This window comes from Prionailurus bengalensis, chromosome D3 (assembly GCF_016509475.1).
Source record: "Prionailurus bengalensis isolate Pbe53 chromosome D3, Fcat_Pben_1.1_paternal_pri, whole genome shotgun sequence".
Lineage (NCBI taxonomy): Eukaryota > Metazoa > Chordata > Mammalia > Carnivora > Felidae > Prionailurus > Prionailurus bengalensis.
Window position 1 is genome coordinate 70372941 of NC_057356.1, and position 22668 is coordinate 70395608.

The 22668-nt window shown below is 37.8% G+C and overlaps 1 protein-coding gene and 1 pseudogene across 6 annotated transcripts in view; one reads left to right on the forward strand and one right to left on the reverse strand.

The window, feature by feature from the left end:
- The window catches only part of SMAD4 (SMAD family member 4), a 110661-nt gene that overhangs the window by 50935 nt on the left and 37058 nt on the right, over positions 1-22668 (forward strand). For all 6 annotated transcript variants that reach the window (XR_006293988.1, XM_043558856.1, XM_043558853.1 and 3 more), the window contains exons 2-4: positions 16753-17130; positions 17971-18145; positions 18581-18610. Coding sequence is in view for 5 of the 6 variants with exons in the window: in XM_043558856.1 (XP_043414791.1) it covers positions 16882-17130; positions 17971-18145; positions 18581-18610 (454 nt within the window). In the remaining variant the exon portion in view is untranslated. The remainder of the gene's footprint in view (positions 1-16752; positions 17131-17970; positions 18146-18580; positions 18611-22668) is intronic.
- LOC122470011 lies at positions 2804-5067 on the reverse strand (annotated as a pseudogene).

Consider the following 22668-nt stretch of genomic DNA (forward strand, 5'->3'; position numbering starts at 1 on the left):
CTCACAGTTCATGAGTTTGAGCCCTGCGTCGGTCTCTGTGCTGTCAGCTCAGAGCCTGGAGCCCGCTTTGGATTCTGTGCCTCCCTCTCTTTCTGCCCCTTCCCTGCTCGCGCTCTCTTTCTCTCTCAAAAATGAATAAACGTTTAAAAAAATAAACATGACTCTGAGGTGATGTTTAATCATGTGTAAAACTAATATGACTAAGTTTCATTGATTTCGTTATTTTCTACACTCAATGAAAGTTAAAGGACTTGGATCAGCATAACACAGAATTTAATTTTGTTAAATTATCAAATTTAGGGCTTTTTACTCAACAGTTGATGAAGATTCAGTTGGTTTAAAAAGAGAAACAGTTGACAAATATGTCTAGATATTCATTTGAATAACTTTCAGTATGATACTGTTTGCATCATAACATAACAAAACATGCTTGATAGTGAGTCAGATTTAGTATTTTTGGATTTTTTGTTTCATTTTTAAAATGTGTAATTTTGGTGATGGAAAATGTGGCCGAATTCCAGTTTCTCAGGAACAAGGTATTTTAGGTTGTGTCACCTTGACACTATTATGTGATATGTTTGGCATCCAGGAAAATTTGTTTTAACCATGAAAGTGGATAGAAACTAGGGTGGTACTTATGTAAAACTAAGATGATGGGTGGTCAGAATCTTATAATTTAAGTCTTGATTATTTGCTACTGCAAATGATACAGGTCAGATAGCTAGCTACAAGAGACCGATTATAAAGAGTATCTGTTGGGGTACCTGGGTGCCTCAGTCAGTTGAGCATCTGACTCTTGATTTTGGCTCAGGTCATGGTCCCAGGGTGGTGGGATCAAACCCCATCTCTGGCTCCATGCTGAGCGTGGAGCCTACTTGAGATTCTCTCTCTCCCCCTCTCTCCCTCTCCCCCTCTCCCCTCTCCCAGGCTTCTGTTCTCTCTCTCTCAAAAAAAAGTGTCTATTATAACATCTTAATTTAAAATTGGTGATAATTGGGGGTGCCTGTGTGGTTCAGTAGGTTAAGTTCCCGACTTTGGCTCAGGTCATGATCTCACGGTCCGTGAGTTTGAGCCCCACGTCAGGCCCTGTGCTGATAGCTTGGAGCCTGGTACTGCTTCCGATTCTGTGTCTCCTTCACTCTCTTCCCCTCCCCTGCTCACACTCTGTCTCTCTTTCTCTCTCTCAAAAATAAACATTAAAAAAAATTTTTTTTAAGTTGGTGATAATTGTAAATACGTTTAGGCTCAAAGACTGTGTTAAATGAAAATTGCATTTTAGAAAACTTGTAACTGTATGGGATCCATCTTTTTATTGCCTTTTTACTCCCAAGGTTTAGGACAGTAGTTCTCAACTTTGGCTGCATTTTGAAATCTTTCGGGGAGCTTTACAAAATACTGGTGGCTGGATCCTACCTCCAGAAATTGTGATTCATTTGGCCTGGGGTGCAGCAAGATCAGAGTTGGAGGTGGTTTAGCTGTTAGAGTCCTCTAACTTAATTTTTTAAAATGTTTTTAATTTATTTTTTGAGACAGAGTGCCAGTGAGGGAGGGGTAGAGAGAGGGGAACAGAGGATCTGAAGTGGGCTCTGTGCTTGATAGGCTGACTGCAGCAAGCCTGATGTGGGCCTCGAACTCATGAACTGTGAGAGATCACAACCTGAACTGAAGTCAGATGCTCAACCCACTGAGCCACCCAGACACTCCATCTAACTTTATTTTTTGAACTGTTTCAACTTGTGTTGGCTTTACATTCTTTAATACAATGAGGTGTCTGTGTACTATGTAATCATCTCACATCTAATTTAATGGGTCTCTTGAAGGTATTGCCCCATTCGTTTTGCTTCAGTGTTTGTCTCTTCATTTGTCGCTCTCTCCCCTTTTCTCCTCTTTGTTTTTCAATTCATTTGAAGTGTCTGGTAGCAAGTTTTAGGTACTTGTATTTCCCATGATAAGAAGTTGGTATAGCATCACTATTCTGAATAGGGAGTTGATCTCTACCCCCCCCCCCCCCACCCCCGGCCGGCCAAGTACTCTAAAATACTTACTTGGGCTCCTTTTAGAGATTTAGGATTTTGTGTAGGTGCCAAAATTACCATCTAAACTCCCAGTGGAATTTGTTCTTCAAGGGGGGAAGGTTAATCTGCTTGGAAGCCATAACATTTTCTAGGCACCAGTTAACTAGTCACTTCACTGGTTCTGAGAGGCAAGCTGCACCTTTTTGCTGTCAGGAGTTAAACACTGGGAGACAGTTGTTCAGCAGGCCCCACCAGTTATCATTTTTTTATATCATCCAAGGAGGGCATGTCCAGTTCATTTACATCACCTGGAGTAGTTCCCAAGTGCTAGTTGAAGAGTGGTTGCATCTCCATCTCTGGAAGAGCTTTATTTCTCTCTTCCCATGCTCCATCCCAACACACACACAGATTCAGAATGGGAATTGAGTGGAGGAGGCATGGGAATCTGTATTATATATTTAAAAAAAATAGCTCTTGATTTTATAGGCTTTGGATATATTAGTATGCTTATCCTTATTGCTTTAATATGGTACCAGCTTTATTTTGCAGTCATTGATGCACTGGAGTAATTTACTTAAAATCTGTCAAATCCCAATTTGCATGTTTAGAATGCATATAATTTATGTTTGTTTTTTTTTTTAAAGGACTGCTACTATTTGTGTTTTTTTGTAGTAAGGGATAATTTCTATATTTTAATATTGATGAATTCAATCTTTTTCAAGTCAAAATGTATTTCTGGTTTTTTTTTCATGCTTTATGATCTTTAAGTATAAAGACTTCCAATCACATCACCTACGGACCATTTTACCCACTGCTCTTTTGGCCCCCAGTCTCTTGTCTCTCTCTTCAGCAATGGTGAGGTGGATACCCTTTCCATGGGGAAGAGAAATCCATGTTTTGTTGCCTTTGTGATTAACAAAAATATTGGAGAGCTGGTGGCAAAGCTGTTGCCATTGGCATCTTTCACGTGACCCAGTTCTTCCCAGGTTAGAACCTTCAGTCACCATACACAGATTACCGGTATCAAACTTGATGAAATCAGTAATCTTTCTAGTCTCCAACATTCTGAATGGTGTCATTCACCTTGATTGAGGGGATCAGGATAGCAGATGGTGAGAGCATCATGGGTCACCAGATGAGGCATTCCTTTTATCCCCATAAAGATTGTTCTCATTTTGCACAACTTATACTTGGCCTCCTTAGGTGAAATCTGATGAACAGCAAAGTGACCCTTGGTGTCATAAATGAGACAGAAATTCTCCCCAGTTTTGTCAATGCTGATGACATCCGTAAAACCAGCAGGGTAGGTTGTATCAGTGTGGACGATGTCATCAATCTTAATAAAACACTACATACAGATCTTCTCTACTTCACGTCCTGTTAGGGCATACCTAGTCTGATCTTTAGGGAAATAATGAGAAGGAGATGATCTCTCAGTTTATGGGGACTGGTAGATGGATGAGGGGCAAACATACCAATCAGTTAATCCAGCATCCTGTGCTCTGGAGCTGCTACATGCTTCAGAGGCTTCTTGGGACCACAAGCATGGCCACAATAGGCATGAAAAGAGCAAAATATATTTCTAAATGTAAAACTTTATGAAGGATATTTATCAGTGGTATTCATTAGTGAATTCTAGAGCATATCAACAGATGCTAATCATTGTAACAATTCAGTAATTTGGTGAAAGGATGGCCGGAAGTAGTACTTAATGTGGTAAGATAAACCAGGTATCATTGTACACAAACACACTAGGTACATCTCTGTCATAGATATGTCCCACTAAATTAGTTAAAGGAAGAATTTCGTGTGTATACATGTTGAAATTAAGCAGCGAGTTTTAAAGAAAAATGATGTAACTTTTGTGCAGTTAGTCTTTTTTAAAAGTTTCTTAAATGTTTATTTTTTAGAGAGAGAGCGCGAACAGGGGAGGGGCACAGAGAGAGGGAGACATAGAATCTGAAGCAGGCTCCAAGCTATCAGTACAGAGCCTGACGTGGGACTCCAACTCACAAACCGTGAGATCATGAGCTGAGCCAAAGTCAGGCACTTAACTGACCGAGCCACCCTGGTGCCCTGTGCAGTTAGTCTTTTTTATCAGTTGCATATATCCATGATACTGCAATTTGTTTCACTGTCTTTTTGCTAATTTGTAAAGTGAAGTATGTAGACTAGCATAGGCTAGATCAGTGCTTTCTGAAACTGACAGCACCTCAAACTCTTAGAGTGCTTTTTAAAGGTAGGGCCCCATTCCTGGTACATAGTAGGACTGGGCTAACCTGCAGGGGATTCTGAAACACCTCTTTTGAAAGAATAAGCTACATGAGTTGATAGTTTCCTTTGTGTCAAAGGTTTTAGGAATTGTATTTTTCAGTTATCAGTTATTAAAATTCAGTTTTTAGAACAGTGTTTCCCAAGGCACCTGGGTGACTCAAGTCAGTTGAGCATCCAACTCTTGGTTTTGGCTCAGGTCATGATCTCATGGTTTGTGAGATCGAGCCCCACATTGGGCTCTGGGCTGATGGCGTGGAGCCTGCTTGGGGTTCTCTCTCTGTCCTCCCCCACTTGCTCTCTCTCTCAAAATAAATAAACACTAAAAAAAATTAAAAATTGTGTTTCTCAAAGTGTAGTCCACAAAATCCTGGGGTCCCCGTGGCCTTTTTCTTTTAGGGGGCTCATGAAGTCATTATTTTTAATATTTAATTTTGAGTGAGAGAGAGAGAGAGAGAGAACACAAGTAGGGGAGGGGCAGAGAGAGAGGGAAACAGAATCTGAAGGAGGCTCTGCACTGTCAGCACAAAGCCTGAGGTGGGGCTCAAACTCAACTATGAGATCCTGACCTGAGCCGAAGTTGGATGCTCAACTGACTGAGCCACCCAGACGCCCCATCAAAATTATTTTTATAATAAAATATGTTACTTGCTGTATTTCTGTGTTGATATTTGCACTGATGGTGAAGAAGTGGGTGGCACACCGCTTGTACCTTAGCATGAATCAGGGCAGTGGCATTAAACTGTATGAATCTTTACTTGTTCTTCACAGCCAAACACATCTTAAGCGTTTGAAAAAGTCTTGTTTCATTTAAGAAAAGCCTTGGTGAAGCAGTAATAAGTTTTATTTTTGAAATCTCTACTCTGGAGTGCATATCTTTTTAATACTCTGTGTGATTCAGTGGAAGTGTGCATAAAATACTTCTGCACATCCAAGTACAAGATTCATCTCTAGGAACAGTACTTGTGTGGTTGAGCTGCAAGGTAAATTAACTTTTTTTGAATGGAATACCACTTTTATTTTTACTTAAAACTGACTGAGATGAACTATAGTTTCTCATACTTGGATATTTGTCAGGTATTTCCTTGAAAATTAATGAAGTGGGCCTGACACTCAAGGAGAATACCTAGCTGTTGCCAATGATAAAATCCTGATCTTTCAGGTGAAAATTAGATTTGAAAACTTGTGTCTGTCACCATGGGCAGATCATTACACCAGCTGTGTAATACTTAAAGATTTTTCTGATGAGATTGGTGATGATATTAAGGAATGTGATTTTTAAAAGATGTATATTGTGTAAGGAAGTGTGCCAGCATTTGGAAGATCTGTATAATTCATCGAACCAGTACTTTTTAGTGACCAATGCATGATGTTACAAGATATGTCACCAATATATCACCAGTATACACCAAACAGAGCCAAGAAGTTCGTTGATATGGTTTCAGATTTCACATTGCAGCTAACCTTTAACGATTGCCATTTGGTGCATTTTGGTGTTGAATAAAAGATGAATAATCATTATGATCTAACATGCTATTAAAATACTCCTCCCTTTTCCAAGTATGTGTGTGTGAGAGGCACATTTTCTTCATGTTCTTTAACCAAAACAACAGATTGAATGCAGAAGCAGGGGCACCTGCCTGGCTCAGTTGGTGGAATGTGCGACTCTTGTACGTTTGAGCTCTATATTGGATGTAGAGATTACTTAAAAAGAAAATCTTAAAAAAATAAATAAAATAAAAAAGTGCAGAAGCAAAGATGAGAATCTAGTTGTCTTAAGTTAGATACTAAAGAAATTAGCAAAAATGGAAAACAATGTCACTCTGAATACTGATGTTTTTGTTTTGGAAAATAGTTATTTTTCATACAACATATTAACACATATGGGCTTATTAGTTTAAACTAATTTAATAAAATGCATGTTTAAACACTTTTTAGCTTTAGCACATGAAAGAAACATTAACAAAGCTGTTTGGAATTCTTAGTAATTAAGAATGTAAATAAGGGGACCTGAAACCAGACAGTTTGACAACTGCTGTTTTTTTTTTAATGTTTATTTATTTACTTTGAAAGAGGGAGGGAGAGAGAGCAAGTGTGGGGGAGGGGCAGAGAGAGGGAGAGAGAGAATCCCAAGCAGGCTCCCTTCGCAATGCAGAGCCCAATGTGGGGCTCAATCCCACAACCATGAGATTATGACCTGAGCCGAAATGAAGAGACAGATGCTTAACTGACTGAACCACTCAGACCCCCCTTGACAACTGCTATTTTTAAGGTTATTAATTGTCTATTGTTGACAGGATTATGATTGGTTCCACTTTTTATGTGGTTTGTGTTATATTGCTGTTATTTCTGTGAATGTTAAGTCAATTTTTGCTTAGTAATTATGTACTGGAAAACATGTATCAGTCAAATTTTTGTCAAAAGGGGAATTCCTTGGCTTGGTCTGAAAATAGAGCTGGCCTCAGAGTGCCAGATCGTGGGTCACAACCAGCCAGTATCATCAGGACTCATTGTCTTGTATTTGCTTTCCTTTCTGTTAAAGTCTCGGGTCAGGTTGAGGATAACTACTTCCAGTGTCAAGCCCAGCAGAGAGAGATTTTTTTTCCCTTTGCAATTCCAACAGAAGTCCTGGAGCTGTGTCATTGATCTGACTTGGGTCCTTTCCCATCTTAGAAGCAACTAATGTGGCTAGGAGGTGGCTCTGGTTAGTCAGCCTGGGGATCGTCCCACCTGCCCAGATGGGGAGATTCTCCTTGGAAAATCAATTGCAGGATAGTTGGCAGACAAAAAACAGGTGTCACATTCACATAGAGGACTTCGTTGATTCTTTTTTTTTTTTTTTTTTTTAATTTTTTAGAAGTGTATTTATTTTGAGAGAGGGAGCGTGAGTGAGCAGGGGAGGGATAGAGAGGGAGAGAGAGGATCCTAACCAGGCTCCGCACTGTCCGCACAGAGCCCAGTGTGGGTCTGGAACTCACGAATGGTGAGATCCTGACCTGAGCCGAAACCAAGAGTTGGATGCTTAACCAACTGAGTCACCCAGGTAGCCCCTGTTGTTTCTTCTTTTAACTTCTATTATGAATCTAGAAAAATGTTAATTTTTTTGGCTTAATAGAAATTTATTTTAACCTTAATTAACCTCTTTAAGTTTATTTTTTTTGAGAGAGAGAGAACAAGTGGGGGAGGAAGAGAGAGAGGGAGACAGAGAATCCCAAGCAAGCTCTGCACTGTCAGTGCAGAGTCCGACGCAAGGCTCGAACTCACGAACTGTGAGATCATGACCTGAGCTGAAATCAAGAGTTGGATGCTTAACCCACTGAACCACCCAGGCACCCCCTTAATTAACTTCTTTAAAGCTCTGTCTCCAAATATAGTCACATTCTGATGGAGTTCTGGGGTTTAGAGCTTCAACATATGAATTTGGGTGGGAGAGACCTTTTAGCCTGTAACACCCTGTCAGTAACAGTATTTGAAACTCTGATATGAAATACTCAGATCAGGCACATCTTAAGCTCCTTCTAAGATTCTCTGGATTCTTTAGCGGCTTTGGCAGCTTGTTCTGTTTCAGCTGTTGCTCCAGCCTTCCTCTTCTGTTTGGGACTACATGGTTTCACTACCTGGAGGTGACCATTCACTGAGACCTGCTGCAGAGCCTGACTGATCAGTTGTCACCCTGAGTTTCTGGCCTCTCCTCCTCCTCTGGGACCTGGATGAGATGCTGTGTGGTGGGGCATGGGATCTCATTTCTGGCACAGCAACCAAAGGGGCCAGATGATGCAACCCAGAAATGCAGAGAGGTTAAGTCCCCATTGAAGCAAACTTTTTTTTTATTAAAAAAAATGTTTATTTAAAAATTCTGTTTATTAAACAGAGAGGGTGAGGGAGACACAGAATCTGAAGCAGGTTCTAGGCTCTGAGCTATCAGCGCAGAGCCTGACACGGGGCTTGAACTCATGAACTGTGAGATCATGACCTGAGCCAAAGTTGGACACTTAACTGAGCCACCCAGGTGCTCCGAAGCAAACTTTTTTTTTTTAATTGACGTATAATCGACATATAATATCCTATCAGTTTCAGGTGTATATAATGGTGATTTGATGTTTTTATATGTTATAAAAATATCTCCACAATAAGTCTAGTTACAAAGTTAATTTTTAAATAAGATTATTTAAGGTAAAGCTGGTATACCAGTATGACACTTACCCAAGACCAGTGGGTAAACAAGAAGCTTATCTCTAAATTTGTCCCTTGTAGTTCATCTTTCTCTTTTTTAAGTTTATTTATTTTGAGAGAGAGAGAGCGCAAACCAGGGGAGGAGCAGAGAGAGAGGGAGAGAAGATCCTAAGCAGGCTTCGTGCTGTCAGCGCAAAGCCCAACGCGGGGTTCCATCTCATGAACTGAACCGTCAGATCGTGATCTGAGCCGAAATCAAGGAGATCGAGAGTTAGGTGCTCAACCAACTGAGCCACCCAGTCGTTTCCCCTTGTAGTTCACCTTAAATGTTAGCACAAAAACATTCTTTTTATTTGATTGTATTATTTGCACCTGAGATTTTATAATCACTTATACCTGTGCACTTAATCCTTTGTGCTCTTTGGAGTTTTTCTCCCGTTGCCCTCAGTTTAAGGAACTTCAATTCTTAGGAGCACCTGGGTGGCTCAGTCGGTTGAGTGTCTGACTTCAGCTCAGGTCAGGATCTCATGGTATGTGGGTTCGAGCCCCGCCTCGGGCTCTGTGCTGACAGCTCAGAGCCTGGAGCCTGCTTCGGATTCTGTGTCTCACTCTCTCTCTGCCCTTCCCCCACTCACGCTCTGTCTCTCTGTCTCAAAAATAAATAAAATGTTAAAAAAAAAAGGAACTTCAATTCTTAGACTTTTCTCTGTTTAGAAACTAGGCTATAACTTCTGCTGTAGGCAGCTGAACTAAGCTGCACAACCTTTTTATGTTTTCTGCTTGTAAACCTATAGTTTGAATTTCTTTCTAGTGATATTTCACCGTGCCAGGCTTTTTTCCCCCTTGTTAAACATAAGCATTTGTCTCATATTCCCATATTAACTAGTTTATTGATCATTGATCAAAATACCTATAACTTCTAGAAAATCTGTTTCATATGTATAATAGTGCCAATAATTCAAAAGTAAATAGCCATCTGAGAATAAAAAAATGTCAACATTCATTAACTAAAGTTTATGAATTCCCATGAGAACCTCTCAGGCCAGCATTCATCTTTGCTGTTTTAGAGAGTATCTTAATTAGTTTGGTTGTCTGGCTCTATAGTTCATGGAGTTCCTGTTAGACGTGTGGTCAGTATAGCTTATGATATATAGCAGGTGCAAGGCTAGAGACATAACACAATAGGTGGGTAGATGTAAGGGAGCCTCTATTTCTTTTGCTGACTTTTTACCTCCCATTACCCCTGTCATCATGGGATGGTTTGTTCTATTACAGAGACTTTATCTAATAGTTGTATGTTAGAGACTTTTAAATAGGCTTACCTTCCCTACTGAGCTCTTCAAACTCACTATATTTAAAACTGAATTTATTTACCCTTTTAAAATCTTGTATTCTTTCTTTATCATTTAGTTAACTAAGAAATGGGTCCTCTTTTGACTCTCCCTTCTTTTCACCCTTTATACTTAGTTGATTAAAAAATCTAGTCCATTCTACCTAGAAATATTGGTTCTCCCTTTGTTTCTATTGCCCATGCCTCAGCCTATCACTTTTCTGATCATTGTCTCCTGACTAGTTTTCTGTTTCCCTTTCCAGAGTTATTCTCCATGTTCTTACTATAGTTTTCTTTCTAATGCAAATCTAATGTTATTTCTTCCCCTTTCCTAATGATGAATCTAGACAAAACATCTGCACTCTATATCCCTCTGCTTGTCTGGATTTTCCTGCAGCCTGGCAAATTCTTATTCACGTGTGGTAGTTATTAGTATTATTCCACCAGTATTCTGATGGCTCTCTTCTGGCACATGGTAGTATTGTGCTTCTCTGCCTCCTTCCCCCACACTGAAATTAGGCATAGTCCAGGGTGTCGCAACCTCAGCACTGTTGACATTTCGGGTTGGCTAAATTGTTGTTGTGGGTTGCTGTCTTGTGCATTGTAGGATGTTTAGCAGTAGCTCTAGCCTTTACCTGCTTGACACCCAGTAGTACTTTTCCTCCTACCTCCCTATTGCAGTTGTGACCATCAAAAATTTCTTTAAACATTGCCAAAAGTCCCCTGAGAGAGTTTTTTCCTGGTTGAGAACCACTGACGTGGCCTTTTAACTTTGGCCAATCAAATGTGAACAGAAGTGATAGCCTTTAAAAGACAGTATGTGTTGGGGCGCCTGGGTGGCTCAGTCGGTTGAACTTCTGACTTCAGCTCAGGTCATGATCTCATGGTTCGTGAGTTCGAGCCCCGTGTCATGCTCTGTGCTGACGGCTCAGAGCTGGAGCCTGCTTCCGATTCTGTGTCTCCCTCTCTCTCTGACCCTCCCCCACTCATATTCTGTCTCTCAAAAATAAATAAACATTAAAAAAAGTTTTTTAAAAGACAGTACGTGAGTTATCCTATCTTTCCTCTTGCCATTTAAGGACATAGGTAGTGATGGAGTCTTTGTTAGCCTGATCCCTGAAAGATGTTAGTGAGCAGTGACCTTTTTATCTGTGATGGACATACAGTTTAGTTTATTCAGAAAATAAACCTTTGTTTTAAGCCACTGATATTTTGAGGGTTGGTGGTTGCTGCAGCCTAGCCTAGCCTAGCCTGATACATCATGCTCAGACTTACTTTATCTCTGGACTTCCATCCTTTCTCACTTATGGTCCTGAATCACTTTAGTACCTACCTCTATTAGCATCTCTTACTTAGTGTAGTAATATTTTGGATCTTCTAGATTAGTGGTTCTCAGTGGAGTAAGTAGTGCTGTTTAAGGGATGTTGTGGAAATTAGTGAGAGGACTTTGGTAGATGAGGGTAAGGGATGCCATCCTGTAATGTGAGGTTCTGTGAAGAATTACCAATGCATCTCGTAGCACTTTGACATGCCCCAGAAATTCATGTAGGAGGAAAATGTTATAACTAGCTTCCTATCTGACTCCATCTTAACGTATAGTCAGTTTTTCAGGAATTAAGTTTCTCTTAATTCTTTTTCTTACAATTTTTTAAATGTTTATTTATTTTTGAGAGAGAGCATGAGTTGGTGAGGGGCAGAGAGAGAGGGAGACACAGAATCCGAAATGGGCTCCAGACTCGGAGCTGTTAGCACAGAGCCTGATGCGGCAATCGAACTCATGAACCATGAGATCATGACCTGAGTCGAAGTTGGACGCCCAACCGACTGAGCCACCCAGGCGCCCCATCTTAATTCTTTTTCTTAAGTTGAAGTTGTTATGTTTGGCACTTTATCAAGAATTCACCATTTGCGGAAATCCGTCTCACCATCTGCAGTGCCATTGTGCTGTTGGAGTTGCCAAAACACCACACCTCTCTTGGAAGGTGTGAATTTGTCATAATTATGCTGTCATAATTAAAGTATTGTTAAATTTTTAAAAATACGTGTGTTAGAACTTTGTTTCAGAATAACTAAGAGGAGGTAATATAAATTATTTGTTAACAAAAATGGGATATTTGGTAAAGTTGAGAACCACTTTCTGATTATGTGCTACTTGCTTTTTGTATCTGGAGTGCTTTGTGCATATTTTAGATACAGTGTTTGTTGAATTGGTCAATTTATGGTTCCTAGATTGCTTTTTTTTTTTAAATTTTTTTTCAACGTTTATTTATTTTTGAGACAGAGAGAGACAGAGCATGAACAGGGGAGGGGCAGAGACAGAGGGAGACACAGAATCTGAAGCGGGCTCCGGGCTCTGAGCTGTCTGCACAGAGCTGGACGCGGGGCTCGAAATCGTGATCCGCGAGATCATGATCTGAGCCGGAGTCAGATGCTTAACCGACTGAGCCACCCAGGCGCCCCCCTAGATTGCTTTTATATACACTGTTGCATTTGATTACCGTAGAGAATCTGTAAAGTTGTTCCCATTTTACAGATAAGATAATTGAAAAACATACTAACTTGCCCAGTTATACTGCTAGAGTTTTAATCAGAACTTACAGTTTTGTTTATACCGTTCTAGTACCTTTGTCTATCATTCCGTACCACTTGTAAAAAATTATAATCCAGAGCTGTTTAACGTAGGAAAACACGTATATATCCCTGTTGGTATTATTTTATCTTTTAAAGATGTGTACTTATTTTGAGAGAGAGAGAGAGCACGAGTTGGGGAGAGGCAGAGAGCGAAGGAGAGAGAGAATCCCAAGCAGCCTGGCATTGTCAGTGGCTGTCAGCACAGAGCCCAACTTGAGGCACGATCTCACAACTCATGAGATCATGACCTAAGCCGAAAGCAAGAGTCCGATGCTTAACTGTGACTGAGCCGCCCAGGAGCCCATGTATTATTTTTTATGCAAGGAACTTTATATTATGTTTTAGGCACTTGTGATCATAGGAATTCAACAAGGATAAAATCAAGAACATGGTGCCTAAGAAAGTTTTCAAAGGAAACTGTTAAAGCAGTTTCTAAGATACCATTAGGTCCCAAATAGCTTAAGTTTTAGGAATGGTAACATCTGGGTGTGGGGAAATAATTACACTCAAATGCTTTAATTATAAATTGGTGCAAATCTTTTGGAATGTAATATCAGAAAATGAATTTAACGACAAAAATTTTGTATTCTTTAAAATTTGTTGCAAGGAAATGCCACAGAATAAAAAATCTATAGTCACTCCATATTTGCCTCATGTATGTCAGGAAGTGTGCATGGTGCTGGGAATTTCTAAGGTGAGAAAGTTTTGCTGTTTTCTTGAACTTCTAGATTTGTGGCAACAGTGTAAGACAAAGACGTAATCATATAACTGTAATATAACGTGTTGGGTTGTAATTGGGGTGTGTTTTAAATTTGAGGGAGGGAATCAATTAACATACCAGGAATACACAGTAAACATACCAGGAAAGTCATTCTCCAGATTGGTGGGGAGAGGAGACATTTAAGCTGCAATTTGAAGGATAACTAGGACTTAGCCATGTGGATAAAATGAGACTGGATGTTTTAGACAAAAGAAATAGCATGAGCATGGATCTGACAGTGCATACAGAAATGCATCCATTTGACCGTAAGGAGCACTCACAAGTGCTAGGAGTTGGGCACATCTAATGAATGAGACAAGTACAGTCCCTGTACTGTAGATCTTTCAGTCTAGATCTTAAAATTGTTGTGATGTTGGCATTCAGAAATTTCAAACTGGTGGTTCTCTTGGGCCAGCTTTTTTTTTTTATTGCTATTAACTATAATTTATTGTCAAATTGGTTTCCATACAGCACCCAGTGCTCATCCCAGCAGGTGCCCCCCTCAGTGTCTTGGGCCAGCCTTGAGTTGAAGGTGTGTTGTGTTTGGCATACACGGTGGTTTTTCTCTCTTCCTCTTCCTTCCTCCCCTTTCTCCACAAATAAGTTGCTGATACTTAAAAATAAGATTTTATATACAATTGGGCATTGGAGATCGGTTAGCAGTGGTCTAGCACTCTCAAACGCCACTTCCATGGGAAGTGAATAGTGTTTACCCATTTTTGATGGGTGTGCACTTGTGCTCCTCAATACTTTTCTTTAAATCCGAGATATTTATATAATTTGCCTGGCTCCTGTAGAGGAGTTGTGAGTCCTGAATGAGTGATTTACCTCTGTCCTTGCCCTTCTGAATTTTCTTTTACAAGTTTTAATAGAAATACAGAAGCATGAGTAATGTGTTATGGGAAAATCTTCTTTTAAAGTAAACATTCTAGTACTCAGACTATAAACACTAAACATTTTAGTACTCACTCTGTAGCTGCTTTTTACTGAACATTATGTGCTAGGCATTTCATGTAGTTTTTCTTCCTTGAGCTCTGTGTACTCCTTTTAAGCCACGTTCAGAGTTTAACTTAATCTGTCCAACTACTTAGTGTGAGAGCTGGGATTCTAACCCAGGTCTCTGACTCCCAGCGTCCCCCACCACCCCAGTCAGGTAATCTTGGGTTATTCAGAAAATCTACCTTCAACATGTATTTATTGAATGTGGGCAAATGCTTGCTATTCAAAGGTATAAGAAAACGTTCTCTGTATTGGGCTAATTTAGTTGAGAAGACAGGCATTTATGTAAAACAGATAACAATAGAGGGGAACATGAGGTAAATACCAAGTGATTGATAGAAATGCCTAGGAGACCCAAAACTACAACAGCATCAGGGAGAATAGAGAGGAGACTGCTAGAAATGACAAAGGTAGAGAATCATGTAACTTTGTGAGAGAATATGGGGGTAGTAAAAGAGAGAAGTAATGGGGGTAGGAAAAGAGAGAAGGAAGTCAGAGATGACTTATCACGCTTTCCAATGCTGGGTAATTGAGTGGAATTAAATAAAGTAAAAGTCATCAGAAGAGTAACAAGCTTTGGTAGAAACTGATGAGTTAGTTTTATTAATTTGGTTGGGGGGGGGTGCGGGTAGATTAATTTTAGTAAAGCTGTATGCCCAATGTGGGCCTTGAACTCGACCCCAAGAACAAGAGTTACATGCTTTACCGACTGAGCCAGCCAGGTACCCAGGGGGGTAGATTTTTAATGATTCAAGTAAATAGCAAAATAAAATAAAAGCAGAATAGGCATGGAATAGAATATCATCAGCAAACAAATTAAAAACAACTCAGCATAAAGTATAGCCTCCACTCCTGCTTTACTTCATTTATTCTTAGACTGATGGCCTTTTCTTATTCCATGTGGGATCTTAAGGTTAGATAAGTTACTTTAGTTTCACACATATTGGATAGATGCTTCACTAATACTCATTTTCTATATTTTGATTTCTGTTGAAAATAACTTACTTTATTACAGGTAAAATCTTTTGAGGAATTAAGTGGTCTTTCATTTTAATAACAACTTTATTGGGGGGCACCTGGGTGGCTCAGTTGGTTAAGCATCTGACTCCTGATTTTGGCTCAGGGCATGATCTAATGGCTTGTGAGACTGGGCCCTGTGTTGAGCCCTGTGTCCAGCCCTGTGTCGCATTGGATTCTGTGCTGACAGCACTGAGCCTGCTTGGGACTATCTCTCTCCCCCTTCTTTCTCTGTCCCTGCCCCACGGGCTTGCGGCTCTCTGTCTCAAAAATAAATAACCATTAAAAAGAATAGTAACTTTATTGAGATATGATAGATATACTCTAAAATTCACTCTTTTAAAATGTATAATTCAGTGGTTTTCATATAGTGATAGAGTTGTGCAACTATCACCATTATCAATTTTAGGATATTTTATTAGGCCTAAAAGAAACTCCATATCCTTTGGAGTTGCCTCTGGCAACCACTAATCTACTTTTTCTTTGTATGCATTTGCCTGTTCAGATATTTCTTGTAAATGGGATTATATGATATGTGGCCTTTTGTGACTGGCTTTTTTCACTTAGCATGTATTCCAGGTTCATCCATGTTTTAGCATGGTAATGGTACTTCATTCTTTTTTATGACTGAATAATGTTTACATTGTATGGATATATATACTCATTTAAATAGTCATTAATTAATGGACATTTGTATTACACTTCTGGCTGTTACGAATGATAACTGCTGTGAACATTTATGTACAGGTTTTTGTGTGGACATAGGCTTTCAGTAATCTTGGGTAGAATTGCTAAGTGTGGAATTCCTGGGTCATACGGTAACTCTGTGTTTCACATTCTGAGGAATTGTCAAGCTACTTTTCAAAGTGGCTGTACCATTTTGCAGTTCCGCCAGCAGTGGATGAGGGTACCGTTTCTCCACTTCCTCACCAATATTTATGATTATCTACCCTTTTGCTTTACTCAACCTAGTGAATGTGAAGTGGTATCTCCTTGTGTTTTTGATTTGCATTTCCCTGTTGACTAGTGATGTTAGCATATTTCATATGCATATTGGCCATTCTTTGGAGAGAGGAGTATTAGAACCTTTGCCCATTTAAAAATTTGTGTTCATCTTTTTTACTGTTGTCAGTGGTCTCTTATAACAAAGATGGGTGTTTTTAACTGATAAACAGCATTTCGTATCAGGTGATGGTAAATTTTTCATGTGTATTATGGTAGACATTTAGGTTTAACTAGTCAATCAAGCGTGTTTTAAAGTGCTGGTCTTCATTAGTAATCATTTAAAAAAGTCATGTTAAGATTTAACTTTAGGGTGACTAGTTCAGTCCACAAGACTTGATTGAGTATGCCCCTATAATAATGAGAAGGCCTAACTTTAATATTTTTTTTGAATGTGAGAAACAGCAACATTTTAATTAAGTTATTTAAAACTCTACAAAATTTAAATTATGTACATTGAGTCTTTGACTTAACTGAAGCAACTCCCTCTTTTCCCAAGTAATTGAATCTACTTTGTGAAATGTGTTTTAATGTCTATGTCTCATTTTTTTTAGGTTATCCTGAATACCACATGCCTAATAATTTTCCTTGCAACGTTAGTCATTGTTTTTCACTGCCTCCAAAAGATCAAAATTTCTCCGGAAATTGGAGACCTATTTGATTTAAAAGAATAACTTTGACAAATGGACAATATGTCTATTACAAATACACCAACAAGTAATGATGCCTGTCTGAGCATTGTACATAGTTTGATGTGCCATAGACAAGGTGGAGAGAGTGAAACATTTGCAAAGAGAGCAATTGAAAGTTTGGTAAAGAAGCTGAAGGAGAAAAAAGATGAACTGGATTCTTTAATAACAGCTATAACTACAAATGGAGCTCATCCTAGCAAATGTGTTACCATACAGAGAACATTGGATGGGAGGCTTCAGGTTAGTCTTGTTCTAGAGTTTTTCTATATGTTTTGTAGTGGCAGATTAAAATATTCTTGCTTTCTCTTACATTACTATTGGATAATTTAATGTTTGCTCCATTTCTTCAGGTACTCTACATCCTGTACCAATATGATTATGGGAGTATATGGAAGAATAGATGTTCCTTATAATAAAGTTATATTTTAAGTTTTTTAATGTTACAAGAAAAAAATTCAAAGTAGAAAATTTGGAAAATAAAAGCAAAAAGCAGAAGAAACCCCATACCTTTAGCACTTTGGTATTCATTTTTGTAGCTTTTTTTCCTTCTTTTTTTGGTATTATATGTACATTTTAAAAACTGAGTTATATTTGGTCCTTTTATAATTTAGAAATCTGATACTGTATATTTGGTACTTTTATATGAAAAACTCTAAAAGAAATCAAGCATATCTTTAAAATTTAGTATTAAAAGCTTATATCTTATAATTTTTTTAATCTTTCATTTTCAGTGATTGTATTTTTTGTATAGAACTATATCATATATCTTCTGTGCTGCGTGTTTTTAAAGAAACATACAGAAATCTTCTGTCATTAGATTTAAAATGTTTATTTCTAGATTTTAGAAATGGGTACTTCAGCAAACTCATACTTTTTTTTTTTTTTGCATTTTAAAAACTTGGGCACAGGTCTCAAAGAAGTAACTTTAGTTCATAAATGTTTCTCACTTATGAGATGGGAGTTATAATACTGACTTTGTAGGATTGTAAGAATTAAATGAGAATATATATTAAGTGCCTTATTTAATGTATGATCAGTATATTAACTGATTACCAGTAAATGGTTGTTTGTTTTTCCTAGGTGGCTGGTCGGAAAGGATTTCCTCATGTGATATATGCCCGTCTCTGGAGGTGGCCTGATCTTCACAAAAATGAACTCAAACATGTTAAATATTGTCAGTATGCATTTGACTTAAAATGTGATAGTGTCTGTGTAAATCCATATCACTATGAACGAGTTGTATCACCTGGAATTGGTGAGTAGACCTTGCTCTTATCCTTAGATGCACAAAGGGAACAGATCTCAATAATTTGATTTTTCTACACTAAATTATAAATTTGGAAATAGCCCAGTACTTCAACTAAGGTTAAAGAGTCAGATATTCTTAATGAAATATAAATATTTAAATTTGAACTTTAGAACAGATTTGTATTTTGACTGCTAAAATTAAGTATACATTATAGCTCATATTCTGCCCATTTAGAACATTATTTTTAAAAAATAAGATGGAAGGCATTATAGGTTGAATAGTTTATGTATTGTCAGTTATAAATAGTAGTATTTATACTACTAATCTTGGATTGAAATGGTTTGTGAAGTAAAATTACATTTTGTAATTTTAAATACAATGGAAAATATTATTGTGGTAATGATTAATGTTTCATTTTCTTTTCCCCTTTAAAAAATTAAGATCTCTCAGGATTAACACTGCAGAGTAATGGTAGGTAATCTGTTTCTTGTAACTTTCTGTTTTCTTTTATCCTGTCCTCTCTATTTTTTATTGACCTAAAATTAGTTTGTGTGAGTTCTGGTAGCATTTTCAAGAAAAATACTTACTGTTTTGGAAATGTAGATTTGGGGGGACATTTATCAGTATTTAAAACTGGATTTAAATAGGCTGTTGGTTCTTTGGATTTGAACTACACTTATGTACCAAAGTGGTCTAAAAAAAAATGATAGGAGAATATAAAACATAAACAATATTTTTTGATTGGTAAAAACAGACTATTTTGCAAGAAAATCTCACAGAACAGTTTAAATGAATATAGATACCGATAATGTCTGGTAATTTAGAGTCATGTATAACATATCCTTTAAAAATACCAATATTCTAATTTTTCTTTGTTTCTAACTTATTTATATATATATATATAAATATTTTTTCAGTCTTGTTACATTTTGAGTCGATAAAACAAGGCTACTTTAACTTTCATAGATAATTTCCAATTCTGTTTTTAAAAGGAGAGTTTTGAGGTGGGGAAATTAAATCAATGGGGGGGTGTTTTTTGTTTTGTTTTTTAGTATAATATTTGAGAACAGAGTTCTGTTAAAACTTTAGCGCTGTTGCTTAGAACGTGTTAATTAACTAAAATTTTTGTAGGAACTAATTAATTTACAGAGAAATTCTGATAAAGAACCACTGTCATCTTAGAAAGGTGTGCTGTTCTGGAGGGAAATCGGTGGGTTGGCACTTCTTGTTGCAGAGTCTTAGGGGTGGGTCAGAACTACCATCCATTTGTTTAACAACCTTAAAATTTAGGAAGAGCATGAAAGTCTACTTGTTTTTATTGTCCATTTTTCTTCTATGTCATGAATAATGGAGGAAGATTCTAGTGCCTTTTGTTACTTGTTAGTGGTTAGTAGGTTTCTGAGAACAGTGGGTTGGTAATGTGGTAGTGGTCTGGGAAGAGTACCTTTAAGATTGGTTCAAGCCCTTGATATTATGTCATTTATTTTCTTCGAAAGTAAATACCCTTCAGATTTTCACCTTTCTCCATCCCTGCTTTTGGAGAATTAAAGTACTAGGGTTTGGGAGACTGTAGTGATAATTATATCAGAATTTCCTTAGTGGTGGTGGTTGTGAGGAGATCCAATTCTGAGGACTCATCACACTCCTCCCTTACTCTGAAATACTGCTGTCATGAGTAGCTGTTATTGGTCGGATTGTGTGGATGATCAGCTCTTTTTAGTGGCTCTAGGGCTGTTTTAGCCTTGTAGGTCCCCCTAGTGGTGGTTTGTTAAGGCCAGGTTCAGTGGTTCATTTCCTCAGAAAACAACAGATGTTTTTCACAGTCCCTTCTAGATTTGGACAAAGAAATAATACAAAGCCAGGTAAAGAAAAAGTTAAGAAAATGGGATAATTCCTTCACTTTTGAGTTGGAATTTTGGTGATAATCATTTCCAGCTTATTTCCTGTCTTCTATGAAACTTTCCATGACCACATCAGCTTGCATATTCATTTTAAGAAGATTTAATGAGCATGTATTGCTTGGTACTGTGTTAGGATCTCGGGGTGATAGGATAAGTAAGGTATGTTTTCTCCACTCTAGGTAGCTCATAGTCTAGTGGAGGAAGGAAAAGGAAAAGGTAAATGAGACAGCAAGAGTAGCATCAGAGAAGTGCTGTGGTCGGAGGTGAGCCCAGTGGCTTCAGCTTTTCTGTCCCTTATACATATTCCTTACACTTCATAGGACATTTTCCAGTCACTACAGGTATGACTGCTCTAAAAGTACAATGAAATCATCACAGCTAACACTTACTAAGTACACATTTGTGTCAGGTACTGACTGAGCCAAGTGAATTCAAGTGTTGCACCATTCCCATTATCCCCTCCATGGTAGGTGGCATTGTCCACACTTGATTAGATGAAGATCAAGATGGACAACTAGGAGAAGCTGGAGTAATGTGTATTCAATATTAGATACTTAAACAATAAAAAAGTATTACAGAAGAGTGTAAGTTCTATGAGGGTAGAGATTTTTCTTTTGTTTATTAATATATCCCAAGTGCTAGAACCGTACCTGGAACATAAGTGCTCAATAAATATTTACTCAGTGGATGAATTTGTGGAATGCTAGTCCATAAAGAAAAATACTTAATAGTTTGGTGTCTGTTTTTCTGGACTTAAAAAATATATACTATATGTTTTTTAATTTTATTTTTTTGAATAGGCAATACATGGTCCATAAATCAAAATACTATAAAAAGGTATACAGTGAAAAGAAGTGCTCCCACCCTTGCCCCCATTCCCCCCTACCTCAGGTAATCACTTTTATTAGTTTCTGGTGTTTCCTTCCAGGGTTTCTTTACGCAAAAATACATGTATTATTTCCCTCCTTTCTTAAATAAAAAGCATATTGTGCACTTGTTCCGGACCTTGCTTTTTAAATTACGTGATGTGATTTTTTAAACATGCATGTGATCATAGTGTACAATAGTGTTTTGTAACCTACTTTTTTTCTTTTGCAAAAAAGTATATTGCAGACATCTATCCTTGATACCTACAGTTTCACCTAAGGGACATGGTTTAAGTTATTTGACAAAGAGACTTGTGGTCAGGTAGAAGTCTCAAGCTTACATTTGGGGAAGGTTTAGTCAATGTGTTAGGCAAAAAAAAAATATTATGAGGCATAAAGTAGGATTTAATTGTTACAACTGCGCATTAGGCCGAAGAGTCCACTGAAAAGCAAAAGCGATGAATATCAAGTTGACCAACTGTTTCCTCAAATCAGTAGCTTTCTCTTTATGTACTAGTAATACCAGTATCTGATAAAAAGATCCTAGTCAGTATAACAACAAAAACTCTAAAATGTCCAGGAATTAAATAGAGATGTCAGGATCTATATGAAGAAAATTATAGAACTTTGTTGAATGATGTAATTTTTTTGAAAGATTGAATAAATACAGTAATACTCACTTTGTGTCCCAAATGATTTTTTCTTGAATTTTTATGATTTGGCCAACATTAGTGATGAATGGTTGGGTCCAGTTTTTTCTTTTTTCACTTATACATAGTGATGTGTTAAGCATCCTTTTGGTTATCTTTTTGTTTCCCTAGAATTTTTTCATTTTTAAAAATGTTTTTAAATTAAATTTTATTTTGTTAAGTGTTTGTTTTGAGAGAGCAAGCACAAGCAGGGGAGGGGAAGAGCAAGAGAGAGGGAGAATGAATCCCAAGCAGGCTCTGCACTGTCAGCGCAGAGCTGGAGGTGGGGCTCAAACCCATACACTGTGAGATTATGATCTGAGCATAAACCCAAGAGTCAGACACTTAACTGACTGAGCCACTCAGGTGCCCCTCCCTAGAATTTTTTAAAGAAAAACTTTTGGGAACGGAATTTTTTGGTCTTAACTATATCGGTGTCTTCATGACTTTTGATGTATGAAAAAGCCCTTTAAGAGATTGTACATAGTAATTTGAACAATGGCTTATTCTTTTAAATATTCTCAATTAAAAAAAAAAGGTCATGTTGGGGCACCTGGTTGGCTCAGTCTGTAGATTACACAACTCTCAGGGTTGTGATCTCAGGGATCTTAGGGTTATGAGTTCAAGCCCCACTTTGGGCATGGAGCCTACTTAAAAAAAAAAAGCCATGTAACTAATTGGTATTTATGTATAATCAATGTTTTCAAAAACTGACATAAGGGAAACACAAAGGGTGCTGGATGTTGATTCTTAATGGAAAAGAGAATGTCTTCTTGTGGACTGTTAATTGATTATTCTAAGAGAACCTAGTATTAGAATTCTGTGGGTTGTAAAATTATGGGGTAGTTTTAGTTTAGAAGCAGTAAAGGGTTGTTTGCTAAAGACAAAAAGCATACCCCAAAACAATAGTCTAAAACAAATAGGGAGGTTCTGGGCAGAGAACAGTTGACATTATCAGTGCAGTCTAAGTTTTCTTTTTTTCCTTGAGGAAAAGGCAGCTTTCCCTAATTTGTTAAAGGAAAAGTGTTGTTGTATCAGCTAGAGTCTAGGTTTGCTTAAGGCGTAACCACATA